Source organism: Sinocyclocheilus rhinocerous, unplaced genomic scaffold (genome assembly GCF_001515625.1).
Source record: "Sinocyclocheilus rhinocerous isolate Xijiao unplaced genomic scaffold, SAMN03320098_v1.1 scaffold958, whole genome shotgun sequence".
Taxonomy (NCBI): Eukaryota; Metazoa; Chordata; class Actinopteri; order Cypriniformes; family Cyprinidae; genus Sinocyclocheilus; species Sinocyclocheilus rhinocerous.
In genome coordinates, this window is record NW_015650342.1 from 225055 (window position 1) to 239062 (window position 14008).

Here is a 14008-nt window from a genome sequence, read left to right on the forward strand (position 1 = left end):
GGTTTAAATGCATCTAAGGTCAGAAAACATTGTAATTCGTTCTTATAATGATATAAAATGCAAAAACACTTATACAAGCGAATCGTGCCCAAAGCTAGTTTAGCTGCTAAACTGAACACTTAAAACAATAATGGTGGCTACGTTAGTCGAGTGCTAACGTGACTAACTGATGAAACAATACAGTTTGTAAGCCAAAATATGTCTACTGTAATGATTGAAGAACGACAGACAAAAGATGCTCTGTCTTAACTTTTAATCAGAACGCAGAACAGCTGTATCACAGGCGCAGCAGCCTAACTAACTCGCTCATCTCTCCTGCATTAACCGTATAGCTGCCGGTTCAGCAAAATAAACAGCAATTTCACAATGATTATAAAGTCTGTGCGCTACACTACATTCTTTATTATTAGACGAAGTAATTAGAACAACGTCAGTCTACATTAATCGACACATTCCTAGGAAATAGTGGGTTCACAGCGAATTATCAGAACTACTTCAGTAAGACAGTAATATTGTGCTTTACCTGGAAACCTGGTTCACAGCGAATTATCAGAACTACTTCAGTAAGACAGTAATATCGTGCTTTACCTGGAAACCTAAAGCTGCACTAGGTATACATCACATATTAGCACAAAAACTTGATATTTTGAGCACTCTATTGAAAATGTATTTTCATGTATTGAAAAACGCCCTATTTATTCATTTAAACACATTTTAGAAACCGAATGTAGCGCAGCTGCTTTATTTACAGGGTTTCTGGGGTTACGGCTGCATTTCTGCTGTTCAGCGCCATCTGCTGTCAGAGAGTGAATCTGTTTTATCCAGAGCGTCTCTCTCGCGCTCCGCCATGTGCTTCTTATCCATGCTTGTTTACATCAGAGTGCACATGCGTCTTTGACGCAGCATACAGCGGGGTTGTGCATTGTGACCAGTTGATGGGAAAGTATTCTTAAAATGCATTCAAAATTCCAAATAATTTGTTATAAATAATTATTCTCTGTATTTTGAAGCACTCACGATAACAATATCATGCATATTCATTATCGTGATATATCGCATTACCGAATACTGGCACACATCTAGCCTCCACACGTGCTTCCTTCTAAAAATTAATATCATGTCATTAAACCGTGGAGAAGTACCAAATTGTTGCAGTTTTAATGATGTACAGAACGCAATGCCTCAGAAAATCCGATCTGCCTGTTTACATGAGTCGCATTGGCACATATCCGATTTCCTCATACGAATGAGGCCTGATACCGATCTCGAAATATCCGAATGCATGCATTTTTTCCTGTTTGCACGGTCATAGAATACAATGTTCTGATTGTACTATACAAATATCTTCGATCGGGTCACTCACACTGGTGCACCTAAATATATTTTCACAGTTGCAGTTGGTAATTTTTTGATTACTAATGCATCTGAAATGTTGGGAGTGTAGAGCCTCGCCCATATACTGTAAAAAAAGATTGACGACGCATCTCCATTTCCTTGCACTATAGAAGAGTCTGCGCAGTAGAGATTCGTTTGGAGCCAGAGTCTGCGCAGTAGACATTCGTTTGGAGCCAGACTCTGCGCAGTAAAGATTCGTTTGGAGCCAGAGTCTGCGAAGTAGAGATTAGTTTGGAGCCAGAGTCTGCGCAGTAGTGTCGTGAGGTGGAGCCGCGGTATCAAACTCCCGACCAAACTCCCGCAGACCCAATCAACCATAATGACACGCCCCGTTTCAGCCAGCCACCAGGGGGCAATCAAAGAGCCCGCAGCTTCAATTTTCAGGATGTATGAGGCACACCCCGCCTCGCCTGGTTAAAGTTAGAGTATATGATGTGAATTTGTGAAGTCTCTAAGTCATAGCTCATGTTCAGTTTAGAAGTTTACAGTGTCCTGAATCAACATTTCCATTCAGAAATGTCACAGCATAAACAGTCTGGTCTGACCACACTGCTTTTAACTTCCTTGTGGAAAACACCTTCCCTAGATCATGGCGTCATTTGCATCACGTCAACAACGCTTTCAGGCCTGAGCACTAATCTTCTGCTGATCGGAGCTGAACACATCCACAGATACCGTGATCAGGTTCAGTTATGATGTGATGTGCGACTGCTGTCTGCAGCGGCTGTGTCAGAGATCATGACAAACAGATTTTATCTGCTGCAGTTTAGAGCGCTCAGGATCAGGCAGGAAGGAGTTAAAGGCGTGCAGCTCGTGCTCGTGTCTGTGGGGCAGCTGGTCTGGAGGGAGGGGGTCCTAAATTATTAAACCCCAGCAGAAACAGGGCAGCATGTAATAGACGCAGAGCAGTGCCCTGCTCACCTCCTGTACCGCACCGATTTAGCTGCGGCCTATACGGACACGCTAGCGTCATTTCCAGGATGACTCTTCTTTATCAAGTTTTATGGAGACATTTGTTCTTTTTAGGGGTCGACCGATATGTGTTTTTCAAGGCCGATGCCGATACCGATTATTACAGATCAAGTAGACCGATAACCGATATTTTGAACCGATATATATGTCTGGTGTAAAAATGAAAATTAATGTCAAAATTAAGAATAACAAGGGCTCTGACAAAAACTGCCTTCCCTGGTGTTGGTTGAATGTAGTACTCCCACAGTTCCGCATTGATTGGTCGGACTCATGACTCCCAACAAATCAGATGTGCGGGGGGCGGAGACTGCTTTAGGCCACAGAGTGCTGAGTTCTGATAGGCTGCATCAGAGCCAAATAGCGCGTTTCAAAATTAAGTTATTTTATCGGCGAATCGGTTTTGAAAATGACCGATACCGATAATCATAAAAATGCTTAATATCGGCGCCGATAATCGGTCGACCCCTAGTTCTTTTTCTTTCTTAAACTGATAAATGCGGATATAAAGCATTATGTATGCGTTATGGACATTGACCGTATTAATTTCTTTAAAGCTGCTTTGAAATGGTGTGTATTGTGAGCAGTCTGGGGTCCTGAAGCTGTAAAACAAAGCCTATTGATTATAAAAGAAAAAAAAATCCTTCACATCCGCACAAACTTCCTGTATCAACAGGAAATACATCAACATAGGAAAGAAGACTGTGCTTGTCAATTAATTTCATGTGGTCTTCAGGCCAATATGCTGTAAAATTATGGTTTGTTTTTGAGGTCCTGCTTAATGTTTCAATGCATTAGCAGGCTCTACAGGAAGCTCTTCCAGTCAGATTTCCTTCCTGTCCTCTACAGAAGTCCACCCTTCAGTGTCAAGAGTAAAACACTGTACAGTCCTCAGGGTTTTGGGCTTTATTCTGTGATTTCACAGAAAAGTACTTTTATCTAACACCTGTTCATCTTACTTTTTTTAAAATGTGAAATGACTTTAATAAGCAAATTGGCTAAATATACAGCCATCATCATGATCATCAACATCATCATCCATCAGTAAATCCCTATGAAATCCATTTTACTTTTTTCCAAATTATTTTTTTTTTTTCTGTTTTAATTTTTCGGGAGTCCATTTTTATTTTTTTCGTATATCAATTTTTCTAGACTCTGTTTTAATGGTAGAATTAAATGTTATTAATCAAAAAGCATGTCTAATTAATTTAAATAATGCAACTTACAATAATAAACAGACATTTACTATAAAAGTGTAACAAATTAAATTAAGGCCTTATGATTTTGATGATTTATGATTAAATATTTATAATGAATATAAATATTTAAAGTTATGCTCATGCGTTTCTGGTTAGGTCATATTCGTTGTGTATGTCGAATGACTTGGTGTTTTTGTGAAAATTATACTGCAGGCAGATTGGGTTTGCTCTGTAGTTTATTTTGATGGTGAATGCGTGTAGTTTTAGAGTGAGCAGTGTTGTTGAGGTGAAGGTAAAGCCGTATATTGATGCGGCCACTGACCCTGTATTAGCAATATTAACATGACACTTTATCAGCTGGATTATGTGCGGCTTAAACTGCATCTCTGCATCTAAACGTGGAGCCAGCCAATCAGCCGCTGCCGTTCTGGTGAGGCGTTTATCCAGTGTAGATCCATTCAGAAGGTCTTTGGCCGTTGGAGGCACGGGAGCTGTGTCTGGGAATACAGAATCCAGGTAAGGCTTTACTTTACCTCTAGAAATAAGACCGCACACCTGAGGGAATGGCACCTTAATAGTGACCTTACTAGTGTACTTTTTTGGCAGCATAGGACTTTTGATGGCTTTTTGTATTCAGATGGACGTTGTGTGTGAGTAGGACTAGTTGTGCTGAATAAGATGAGATATTACTACTGTAGTCTTTCTGTTGGAGTGTGTCCAAGCAGAAGGATCACTCAAAGATTCACACTAGTTACTAAAGTTGGTCAGATCTCATGTTCTTGTTCATTTTGACGTGCGATGCGAGTGAAAGTGTCGGCAGTGGATTTGGGTCAGCAGGAGAGTTCATCAGCAGATTTGGTGTTAACCGGATTTGTGCGGACGCGCTGAATCAACTGTGTCCCTGGATTACAGGAGTGACATTGAGAACGGGACGCGGTCCATGTCTGTGTCCACTCACACTTTCCTCGGCTCTCTCTGATCACCCAACCAATTCTTGACCCATATAATTCAAGCTTTTACCTCTGGATTTCTTTCTTTTGGTGAAGTACAGAAGGGGTACGGTATGTTTTCGTTGTGGCTTTTAATAGTTTAAATGGGTAGGGCGAGGCATTGTTACCTATATGAAGAGAAAAAAAATTTTGTGTTGCCAATTAGGTTGAATGTTTATTTCGAAGAAGAAAAAAAAAGCTAGTAAAAATGAGACGCTAGTAAAACACTCATACTGACAAGTCAGGGATGAGAAAAGATCATGAAACCAGTCTTAAACTTTCTTTAATGACCGTAATGGACAAATAAAAATCAAATTTTGTCATGATGTTCACATTGACCCTGTATGTGAATGCAGCTTATTCCAGAGTTTTTACAGAAAGCAGCTTTGTGAAACATCATATAGACGTGAACACAGTTTTACTTACACTGTTTAAGCGATTAAGAGAAAGTGGTTTTACATGTGGGTTTCTGTCAAGAGTGCAGCCGTTTATAAGGCCTGTTCACACCGACACAAACGTTAAGCACAAAAATTCAGTCCGGTTTTTGCATGCTATTTGTCAGTTCACACTAGGGACGGTCTTTATATGTAATCCATTTGATATAGCCTACTTAATCTCAAATTTAAACAGTCAAATCTCGTATTGTGTTGCTAAAAATGGGTCCTTTAACATTAAATGTAGTAGTCTTACATTATGATCATTGTACAGTACACTTAAGCATTCACCCTAATCGATGCTAGCCTATACAGTATATTTATTAAATAAGCAGTGCAGGACCAATAAGTGCAAACTAGGGTTGCACCGATGCTGGTATGGCCATCGGGCCTGATACTGCGCTCCTGTACTTATCATGAAAACACTGATACCAAAAACCGATTCCACACGGCGTGTGAACAATGCTGAGTCCAGACAAAGAAACACAGACAACAGAACAAACAGAGCCGAATGGAGTCATTAGAGATTAAGGATGTCTATGAAGTACATGTATGTAATTAATATGTAAATATTCAGTATTCACACCTGTTTAGCTGATGTGCGCAAGCTGATAATCAAAGCACGCTGAGTGGATTGAGCGCGTGGCGGCACAGATGCGTAGGCTTGTCGAGCAAATATTACTGTATTGCTTCAAATATTAGCAAATATTAAAATATTACTTCACTGGAAAGTTTGTAGTTCAGTCGGATATGTCAAAAGAAAGTAAGTAAAACAATGCACAACTTGCTAAAGTTACTTGACAGGAAGGAAGAGAGAGAGAGTACTTGGCTCACTTAGCACATGCATCATTTGGATTAAAACTAAATCATAAACAAACAAAAATTATAGAGGCATTCACTATAAACAACATTTATTTATTAAACGTCGAGCATGCCCAACTTTATTTAAAGCGAAAGCCTGTGTGAAATGCGCTACGTGTCTCTCTCATTCTGCAACGATAAAAATGTTTGCGCATGTTTTGCTTGCTTGACGTTAATTGCATTATATGAGTCGCTGTGGAATTCTAAGTCGCAGCACATTTTAGATGTTAAAAAGCATGACTTTTTTCCAGAAAATATATTTATCGCTGTTAAAAGATTTATGTATAGCGAGTGGTTCCCTGCATTATAACAGGAAAACGTCTGTGCTATTGAATTAAAGATGAAGTACCAGAGCAATAAAATGAACAGTGAAAGTAACAAAAGCTTATACAATACATTTTAATGGTCATAATTAAATGTGAAAATAACTGAAGGAAAGACCTATTTGCTAAATGAAGCCAACTAACGTGACTACTTCTTTTGGTTTCTGTACCCAATATTTAAAAAAATGACAAATGTCACGAAAATACAGGTAAGGCACTTAATAAGTACCAGCAAGTACCACAAATTAAAGTTATTGTATCGGACTCGTTCTGGAAAAAGTGGTGTCGGTGCATCCCTATTACAAACTCGATAGCCTATTATAAACAGAATTCCTCTATTAAAAGTTCACCAGGATAAGTCTGCATGTCAAAATATTGTTCTTTTCCATGGCCACCGCTTGTGCGTCCAGGTTTGAACACACTTCTCATGTATGAAAAGTAGTCTACCTGTACACATGACGGGAAGCAGAATCGTAAGAAAAGGGAAGTCTGTTCATTTGTTAGGGTATTGATATAGCAACTGTTGTTGTCAAGTAAGGTTCATTCATAACATTTCCTCTTTAATCCGATATCAATTTGTTTTACAGGTATTATTCCTCATAGTATAACAGGCATTAAACAGAATTGTTATATGCCAGGTTGACATAGGACTAGAGCCTATACAAAACTTTCCCGTTTTCTTATACTATAGTCAAAATACTCCCTCACCTTGCACATGCAAGTGCTGAGGTCGAATGAAATTCATTTTAAAATGTAACATTTAAATGGAGCCTTTGTAATAATATAAAGCAAAACAAATTGCAGATTGATTAAATAAATACAGTAAATAAACAAATGGCTAGTATTCCCAAGTCAACTAGCAGCAGCAGTATCATTTAGTCAACTAGTCTTGCACATCCCTAGTTCACACCAATGGAAATAACATGCTGAGAAGCTTCAGGTGGGCGGTATGACCAAAGTCTTATATCACGATACGAGTAATTTATATCAAGATAACCATATGCATCACCATATAGATATTTTTGCATATTTTTGATATTTTTAGAAGTTTTTGATACCATAGAATTTTCATAATTCGTGTCAATATCACAGAAAAACTAATACAATCCTAAAAAGAAAAAAGAAAACCCAATCTCACTGAAGGTAACTAATTACAAACAGCAGGACAAAAAACTACAATCAATAAATGCTACATAAATTATACAAATTATTCAAAAACACTGCATAGTTTTCGCTGTGTAAATTAAATTTCTTATTCTTGAAAAGTGATTTAGTCAAGAGCAGTGAGAGATTTTCTCTCACTGTTGTTTGATTAACATGAATGACAGACAGGAGGAATATTAGACTGTTTTCACTTTAAGACCGAACATCCACATCCAATATACTGCTACACGTGCGTTTTATTTCTTAGCTGTTTACTTTCACTTAAGACCTACATGACTGTGTTTACGAGAATGCTTGCAAAGACGGGTATTTTCATACACGCAAGTATTTTATTTAACCGTTCAAGGCCAATAAAACAACAAAAATACTCAAGCGCTCTATGAGCAGATTCAGAAACAGTCTCACAGACAGCGTGCATATTGCAATGTTGTTTGCATTTAAATGGCTTAAAATCACTTGTTTTTAAACCGCAATGCTTAAAAATGTGTGCAAATTATCAATTTTCGTGACCACGGCGCACCGCAACTTGATGTGAGTGCATAACCGTGATAAAGACGATAGTTCAGAATTTCTACCGGTATATCGCCCACCCCTAATCACCTTTCTGCAACAAAAAAAAACGCAGAAAAATAATCATGTCGGACTAAACAGATTAGCAACAGGTCATTCAAATTCAAATGTTTAACGCGCCAAGCAAGCGTGGATGTGTGTGGGAGAACCACCAAATTGCATGTATACAGAGGTTAAGAGAAAAAAAAAAAACCCTGATGTTGCTTGGTTTTAGATCAGCATCAGAGTCCTCACGAATACTCAGCGTATCATTCCTGTTTTGTAGTTGGAAGTAGATTCGATCTAATTAAGCGTGGTATTCACGAATTGCGATGTGATCAGCTGCTCTCGGCTGTTGCGTGAAGCGTTTGTGTAGCCGTGCGATGTGTTGCGCTGTGCTGCGGTAATGGTGATCTTTAGCACAGGCACTGTTGCTAAGCGACGGCTTCACGGGTTGGCAAGGACACAGGCGGTGAGAGAGACGTGCTCGCATCCCTTCATTAATGTTGTAAATGTGTCCAGTGGCTACGGCGCTCTAACTATAGCGCTGTCTGATGTCAGCTGTGTTTGTGCATGTACACACACACACAGCAGTGATGTGGGCTGAACAAGCCGTATAATGAGGCTGACTCTGTGTCCACCACACTCAAGACAGGTTTGTAATGGGGCGATCGCATCGGGTGTGTTCTGGGCCAGTAGATCACGCAAAACTCTGCCCAAAATACAGAGCTGTGGGTGCTGTTTCATTGATGGCAATGCTGCTCAAAGCAGAGCGTTTGTCCAGCAGTTCAACATAATGTGTTGCTAATACGTTTTGATGACAGTTCAGCAAATTGAAATCATCTCCAGGAGGATGCATATCTAAATATGCTCTCCAGACAAAAAATCATGGATTTGATCAACTGGTCTCTCAACGCTGTGTCTTGTTTAAATGCCACACAATGTACAATTGTTTAATGATATGCAACCAATAGAGTGATGATATGTGTGTGTGTTTCAGATCAGTGCGAGTGCCAGTGAGCGGACGGAGTGAAGCCCATCGCCTAGCAGAAGAAAATGAGCGAACTCGACCAGTTACGTCAGGAGGCTGAACAGCTGAAAAACCAGATCAGAGTCAGTCGTTGCACACACCACATCACACACACACACGCTTGACACTCGATACACATTATGACAGCAGATGCTGCCACACGTCACAATTTTAGGGCCCTATGATTTACAGTATAACACAGAATGTCATAGAATTTGCCAAATTTTGGACGGATAAATCAAAAGTAGGTCAGTACAGTTAAATCGAAACTAGGGATGTTCATTTAGGTTATTTTTCCTAACCGACAACCGACGCTCGTTAACCCATTATTAACCGTTAACCGACAAGATAATTTTAAATTAGAATTGAATTAAATTAGAAAGGATAAGTGTCTGTGACCCGTTAAAAAAATACTAACATTTGTTTTCCGGGGACTAATTTTACATGCGCAAAATACAGCAAACAACAGAACATGAGGATTCACATGGTCTTCATATCACATCACGCACCTGCAGCGCTTCTGCCAGTGGAGAAAAACTTAATAAAGCTAGGCTATATAACGAATAAATAGGCCTGTTAAATACAGTCAGTCAAACATATGGAGAAAAAACACTGCTCAGTTCAAATATGTAGTAAAACCTGTGCCGTTAAGCGTTATCACCATACCGCCGTGATGTTATGCAAACCATGTTGTTTTACGTGGATATTGGAACGCGAGTGAAGTACATAATAAATAATAATTTGCCATTCAAATACATCGCGAATATGGAAACATTTGATTTTGTGTCGAATGAGAGACCCAACGTTGGTTTCAGTTTCATTTTAAACTAAATAAATTTGTTTTGGCTTGTCGTTTATATAGCCATAGCTTCTTATATTTTTAATTCTTGTTCTTTTCTAAATACTGTTAATTGAAAGGATTTGGTGTGGAGTGAGGGGAACTAAAATAGCCTAGCTATTTTACAGTGTTTATTATAATGTTTGTAAACATTTCGCTCGGCATTAGGCCTATTTCTGAATGAAATAATAAAATGCGACTTATGTTTTTCCCCCCTAAAAAACAATTTTTGTTGTACGCGCTACGCTACGTATTTTAACCATGCAGCAAACCTTTTTAAATATTTTGATAAATTTACTGGGAAAAAAATAAATAAATGACTTTTTAAACCGTTTAACTGATTGTATTAATCGGTCAAAATTCTTACGGTCGGTTAACCGGTTAATGAACGGTTAAAATGAACATCCCTAATCGAAACGCGATGTGGTCTAGTGTCTGTGAATATTAAGCCGCAAAATTACTACTTAAATATGAATCCTGCATGTTCTGCGTGTCTCTGTGTGAATGAATAGCGCAGACACGTGGTTACATTTACTTCACACATACTGAAGCGCTTGTGATGCTTGTGGTGTTTGGCACCTTAAAGGGTTAGTTCACCCAAAAATGAAAATTCTGTCATTAATTACTCACCCTCATGTCGTTCCAAACCCGCAAGACCTTCGTTCATCTTCAGAATATAAATTAAGATATTTCTGATGAAATCTGAGAGCTCTCTGACCCTCCCATAGACAGCAAGGATACTAACACGATCAAGGTACAGAAACATAGCAAGGACTAGGGATGTGCGCGACGACTAATTTGACTGTCGTTTAAACGAAAGTTTTGTATCCGACTAATCGACTAGTCTAAAAGCAAGAAACCCCCAAAAGATGGTAAGAAAAAAAAAACCTCTGTGCGTGCAGCATATATAATAGCCTATATTTGAAATACTTAATCTATGAATCACACTGTCAAATCCCTCAATGAATTCCGCTTGCCGCACACTTGCTTTGCGTTATCATCATTTCATTTTAGGCGGCCGTTAAAAAGAAAAAAAGGAAGAGTATACACTCAACGTCGGCCAAAGCATAGCTTATTTATTCAAATCAGCTGGGGAAATGCAGAACAATGGAAAATCAATCAATAGCCTGACAGTCAAAAACAATAGGAAGGTTTATCAAGAAATAGCATTAAAACGGCTTTTAAAAACGTACTTCGTGTAGGCTATATCGTCTAAAAACAAAATGCAACAATGCCCATTTTACTTACTCAGACCATGCGTTATTTGTTCAGTGAAATTATCAACGTGGTCTGGTGAAAGACGGGACCTGAGGCGATTAACAATAAAATTCCTGCACTTGAAAAAACGCGCTCGGCAGGAACTGAAGTCGCAGGCACGCAGAGATAACGAAAAGCAAGCCGATAGAGTTTCAGAAAGTGCCTGGACGTCCTGCACCGCCACCGAAGTGGGTCTTCGTTAGAGGAACAGACTGCGCGGACGGGATCGCAGCGCCGGCGGGTTGTAGTGAATGATCAGTGTTTCGACTAGACCCGCACATCCCTAGCAAGGACATCGGTAAAATAGTCCATGTGACATCAGTGGTTCAACCGTAATTATACGAAGCTACGAGAATACTTTTTGAGCGCAAAAGAAAAAAAATAACGACTTTATTCAACAATTCATCTCCTCCGCATCATGCCGTAGCTCCATTTTGGAGAATATCCGCTGGACGTAAATTGCATATGCTGTTTTGTGTCAGCTGCGCCATGGCGCTATAGGGTGACATGGAAGAGACAAATTGTTGAATAAAGTCGTTATTTTTTTTCTTTTGCGCACAAAGTATTCTCGTAGCTTCGTATAATTACGGTTGAACCCCTGATGTCACATGGATTATTTTACCGATCTCCTTGCTACATTTCTGTGCCTTGATCGTGTTAGTATCCTTGCTGTCTATGGGAGGGTCAGACAGCTCTCAGATTTAATCAAAAATATCTTAATTTGTTCAGAAGATGAACTTACAGGTTTGGACGACATGAGGGTGAGTAATTAATGACAGAATTTTCATTTTTGGGTGAACTATCCCTTTAATATACATGAACATAATCTCTATAACTGCTCAGAGACAATTCATGAGCATTTTACCGTTTCTTTTGAGTAAAGCTATTGTCATATCATATACAAACAGAAACTTAGAAGTCTTTTCGGCAACCGTCAAGTTAAAAGTTAACTTGAAGAAACTGTGACAAATATATTGCTAAATGTATTGATAGTATTAATACTAATAATGATTATTATTAAAACATTATTTTTAAGGGATACTTACCAGGAAAAAATTTTTTACACAACAGTATTTCTGGAAAAAAATAAATAAATAAAATAATACTAAATTATTTTTTTTTAAATAAAATCTATTAGTTAGAGATGCTTTTGTTTATTACAATTTAATGAAACCATTTAAATGTAATCCAGAAAAATTATGGAAAACAGTATTTGGTAAAAAAATAAATAAAACTGAATTTGAGAAAAAAATAAAACATTTTAACAATTTTTGTTAAACTTTTAATAAATTGCTGTCAAATTTCATAATTTCAATTAATTAGACATGCTTTTGGATTAATAAAAATGTAATTTAACCATTAAAACAGCGTCTAGAAAGAATAAAACAGAAAAAAACGGAATTTGGAAGAAAATAACAAGGAATTTGGGAAACTGATTTCATAGGGATAAATAAAACTGAATTTGAGAAAAAAATAAAACATTTCATAGGGCTTTAAAGATGTAATTTTTGTTAAACTTTTAATAAATTGCTGTCAAATTTCATAATTTCAATTAATTAGACATGCTTTTGGATTAATAAAAATGTAATTTAACCATTAAAACAGCGTCTAGAAAAAATAAAACAGAAAAAAACGGAATTTGGAAGAAAATAACAAGGAATTTGGGAAACTGATTTCATAGGGCCCTACAATTTGATAACTGCATTGTAAGCAGTTCACCTGTTCATTGGGAATTGAACGCATTGCCTTGGCATTTTTATCGCCATTTGAGCTCATGTTTTGGATCAATTTGTTAAGGTTGATTGGGCCGTGATGTTAATAAGTGTTTTCTCCTCCTTTTTGAAAAGTTTACAAGGCTTTTTGTTTGTATCCTGACCATGCACGATTACATGGTTTGTTGGATTCGATTAGTTTTTTTTCCTGCTGTCAGAACAGACCTGCAACCCACGAGTTCCACTTTCTGAAATGTTCATATGATAATGTCAACAAAAGAATTGCCATATCTGATTGAACCGGCACAGCCCTGCACCTTCACTCATTATACTCCCTCACAGATGTGTTTTTACTCGAACATTGAGTTGCAGTGTCGTAACCAGGCCCGATGAGCGGTGGATCCTCACTTCTGCGCTAGTTTTTATCTTAACTGTGACAAAGGACAAGACGTTTTGCTAGTCACTCTGAACTATTTCAGTCATGTGGTGTCTGGTTATGACACTTCTTTTGCCTTTTTGACCTATGAGACCGATTCTGTATGTGTTTGTGGTCTTATCTGTGTTTTTCTTCTCAAGGATGCACGGAAAGCATGTGCGGATGCCACCCTCTCTCAGGTAGGACTCGTTAAACATCAAACCTCCGTCACTTCTCAAATCATGTTGTTGTGTTCGGATGGAGTTTCAGTTGGCTCTCTTTTGAACTAGATTTTGTTCTCATGTGTTTCTGGCAGATCACAGCCAATATTGAGCCTGTGGGGCGGATTCAGATGCGCACTAGACGGACACTGAGGGGACACTTGGCGAAGATCTACGCCATGCACTGGGGCACTGACTCAAGGTGATCCCGTCGAGCCCTGTGCCGTAAACTAGTGCAGCTGTGTCATTTCATCTGTGTTAATAGTGCTGAGGAGTCGTGTTGTGTGATCTCCAGCAGGCTGATGAACTGACCAGACATGGTTTTCGGCCACATGCACGCAGTATGTGATCGGCTTGGCAAAGATCACTTTATAGGCTACACAACAGCTTCGTCTCCGAGTCTGCAATCACACAAAAACATGTCTGGATAACATTGACTGCAAAATCAAAAGAAAACATGTTTTCCATAAAGAAAATTCTCTGTCTTAAGCCCCGTTCACACCAAGAACGATAACTATAAAGATAACGATATTAGCGGCCACACCAGCGAACGATATCGTCTGTTTATTCTAAGCGCACATGCGTCTGCCGCTTTTACAGCAGGATGAATTCTGATTGATTGTCAATTTTTTATCGTTTATCAGCTGGAAAA

General features: G+C 38.5%; 1 protein-coding gene across 1 annotated transcript in view; it reads left to right on the forward strand.

Annotated features, from left to right (window-relative positions):
- Positions 1 to 3976: 3976 nt before the first annotated feature.
- LOC107711790 (guanine nucleotide-binding protein G(I)/G(S)/G(T) subunit beta-1) overlaps positions 3977 to 14008 on the forward strand; it is a 32747-nt gene continuing 22715 nt past the window's right edge. The window contains 4 exon segments of the mRNA XM_016516838.1: positions 3977 to 4079; positions 8884 to 8996; positions 13297 to 13335; positions 13452 to 13558. Coding sequence (XP_016372324.1) covers positions 8940 to 8996; positions 13297 to 13335; positions 13452 to 13558 — 203 coding nt within the window. The 5' untranslated portion in view covers positions 3977 to 4079; positions 8884 to 8939.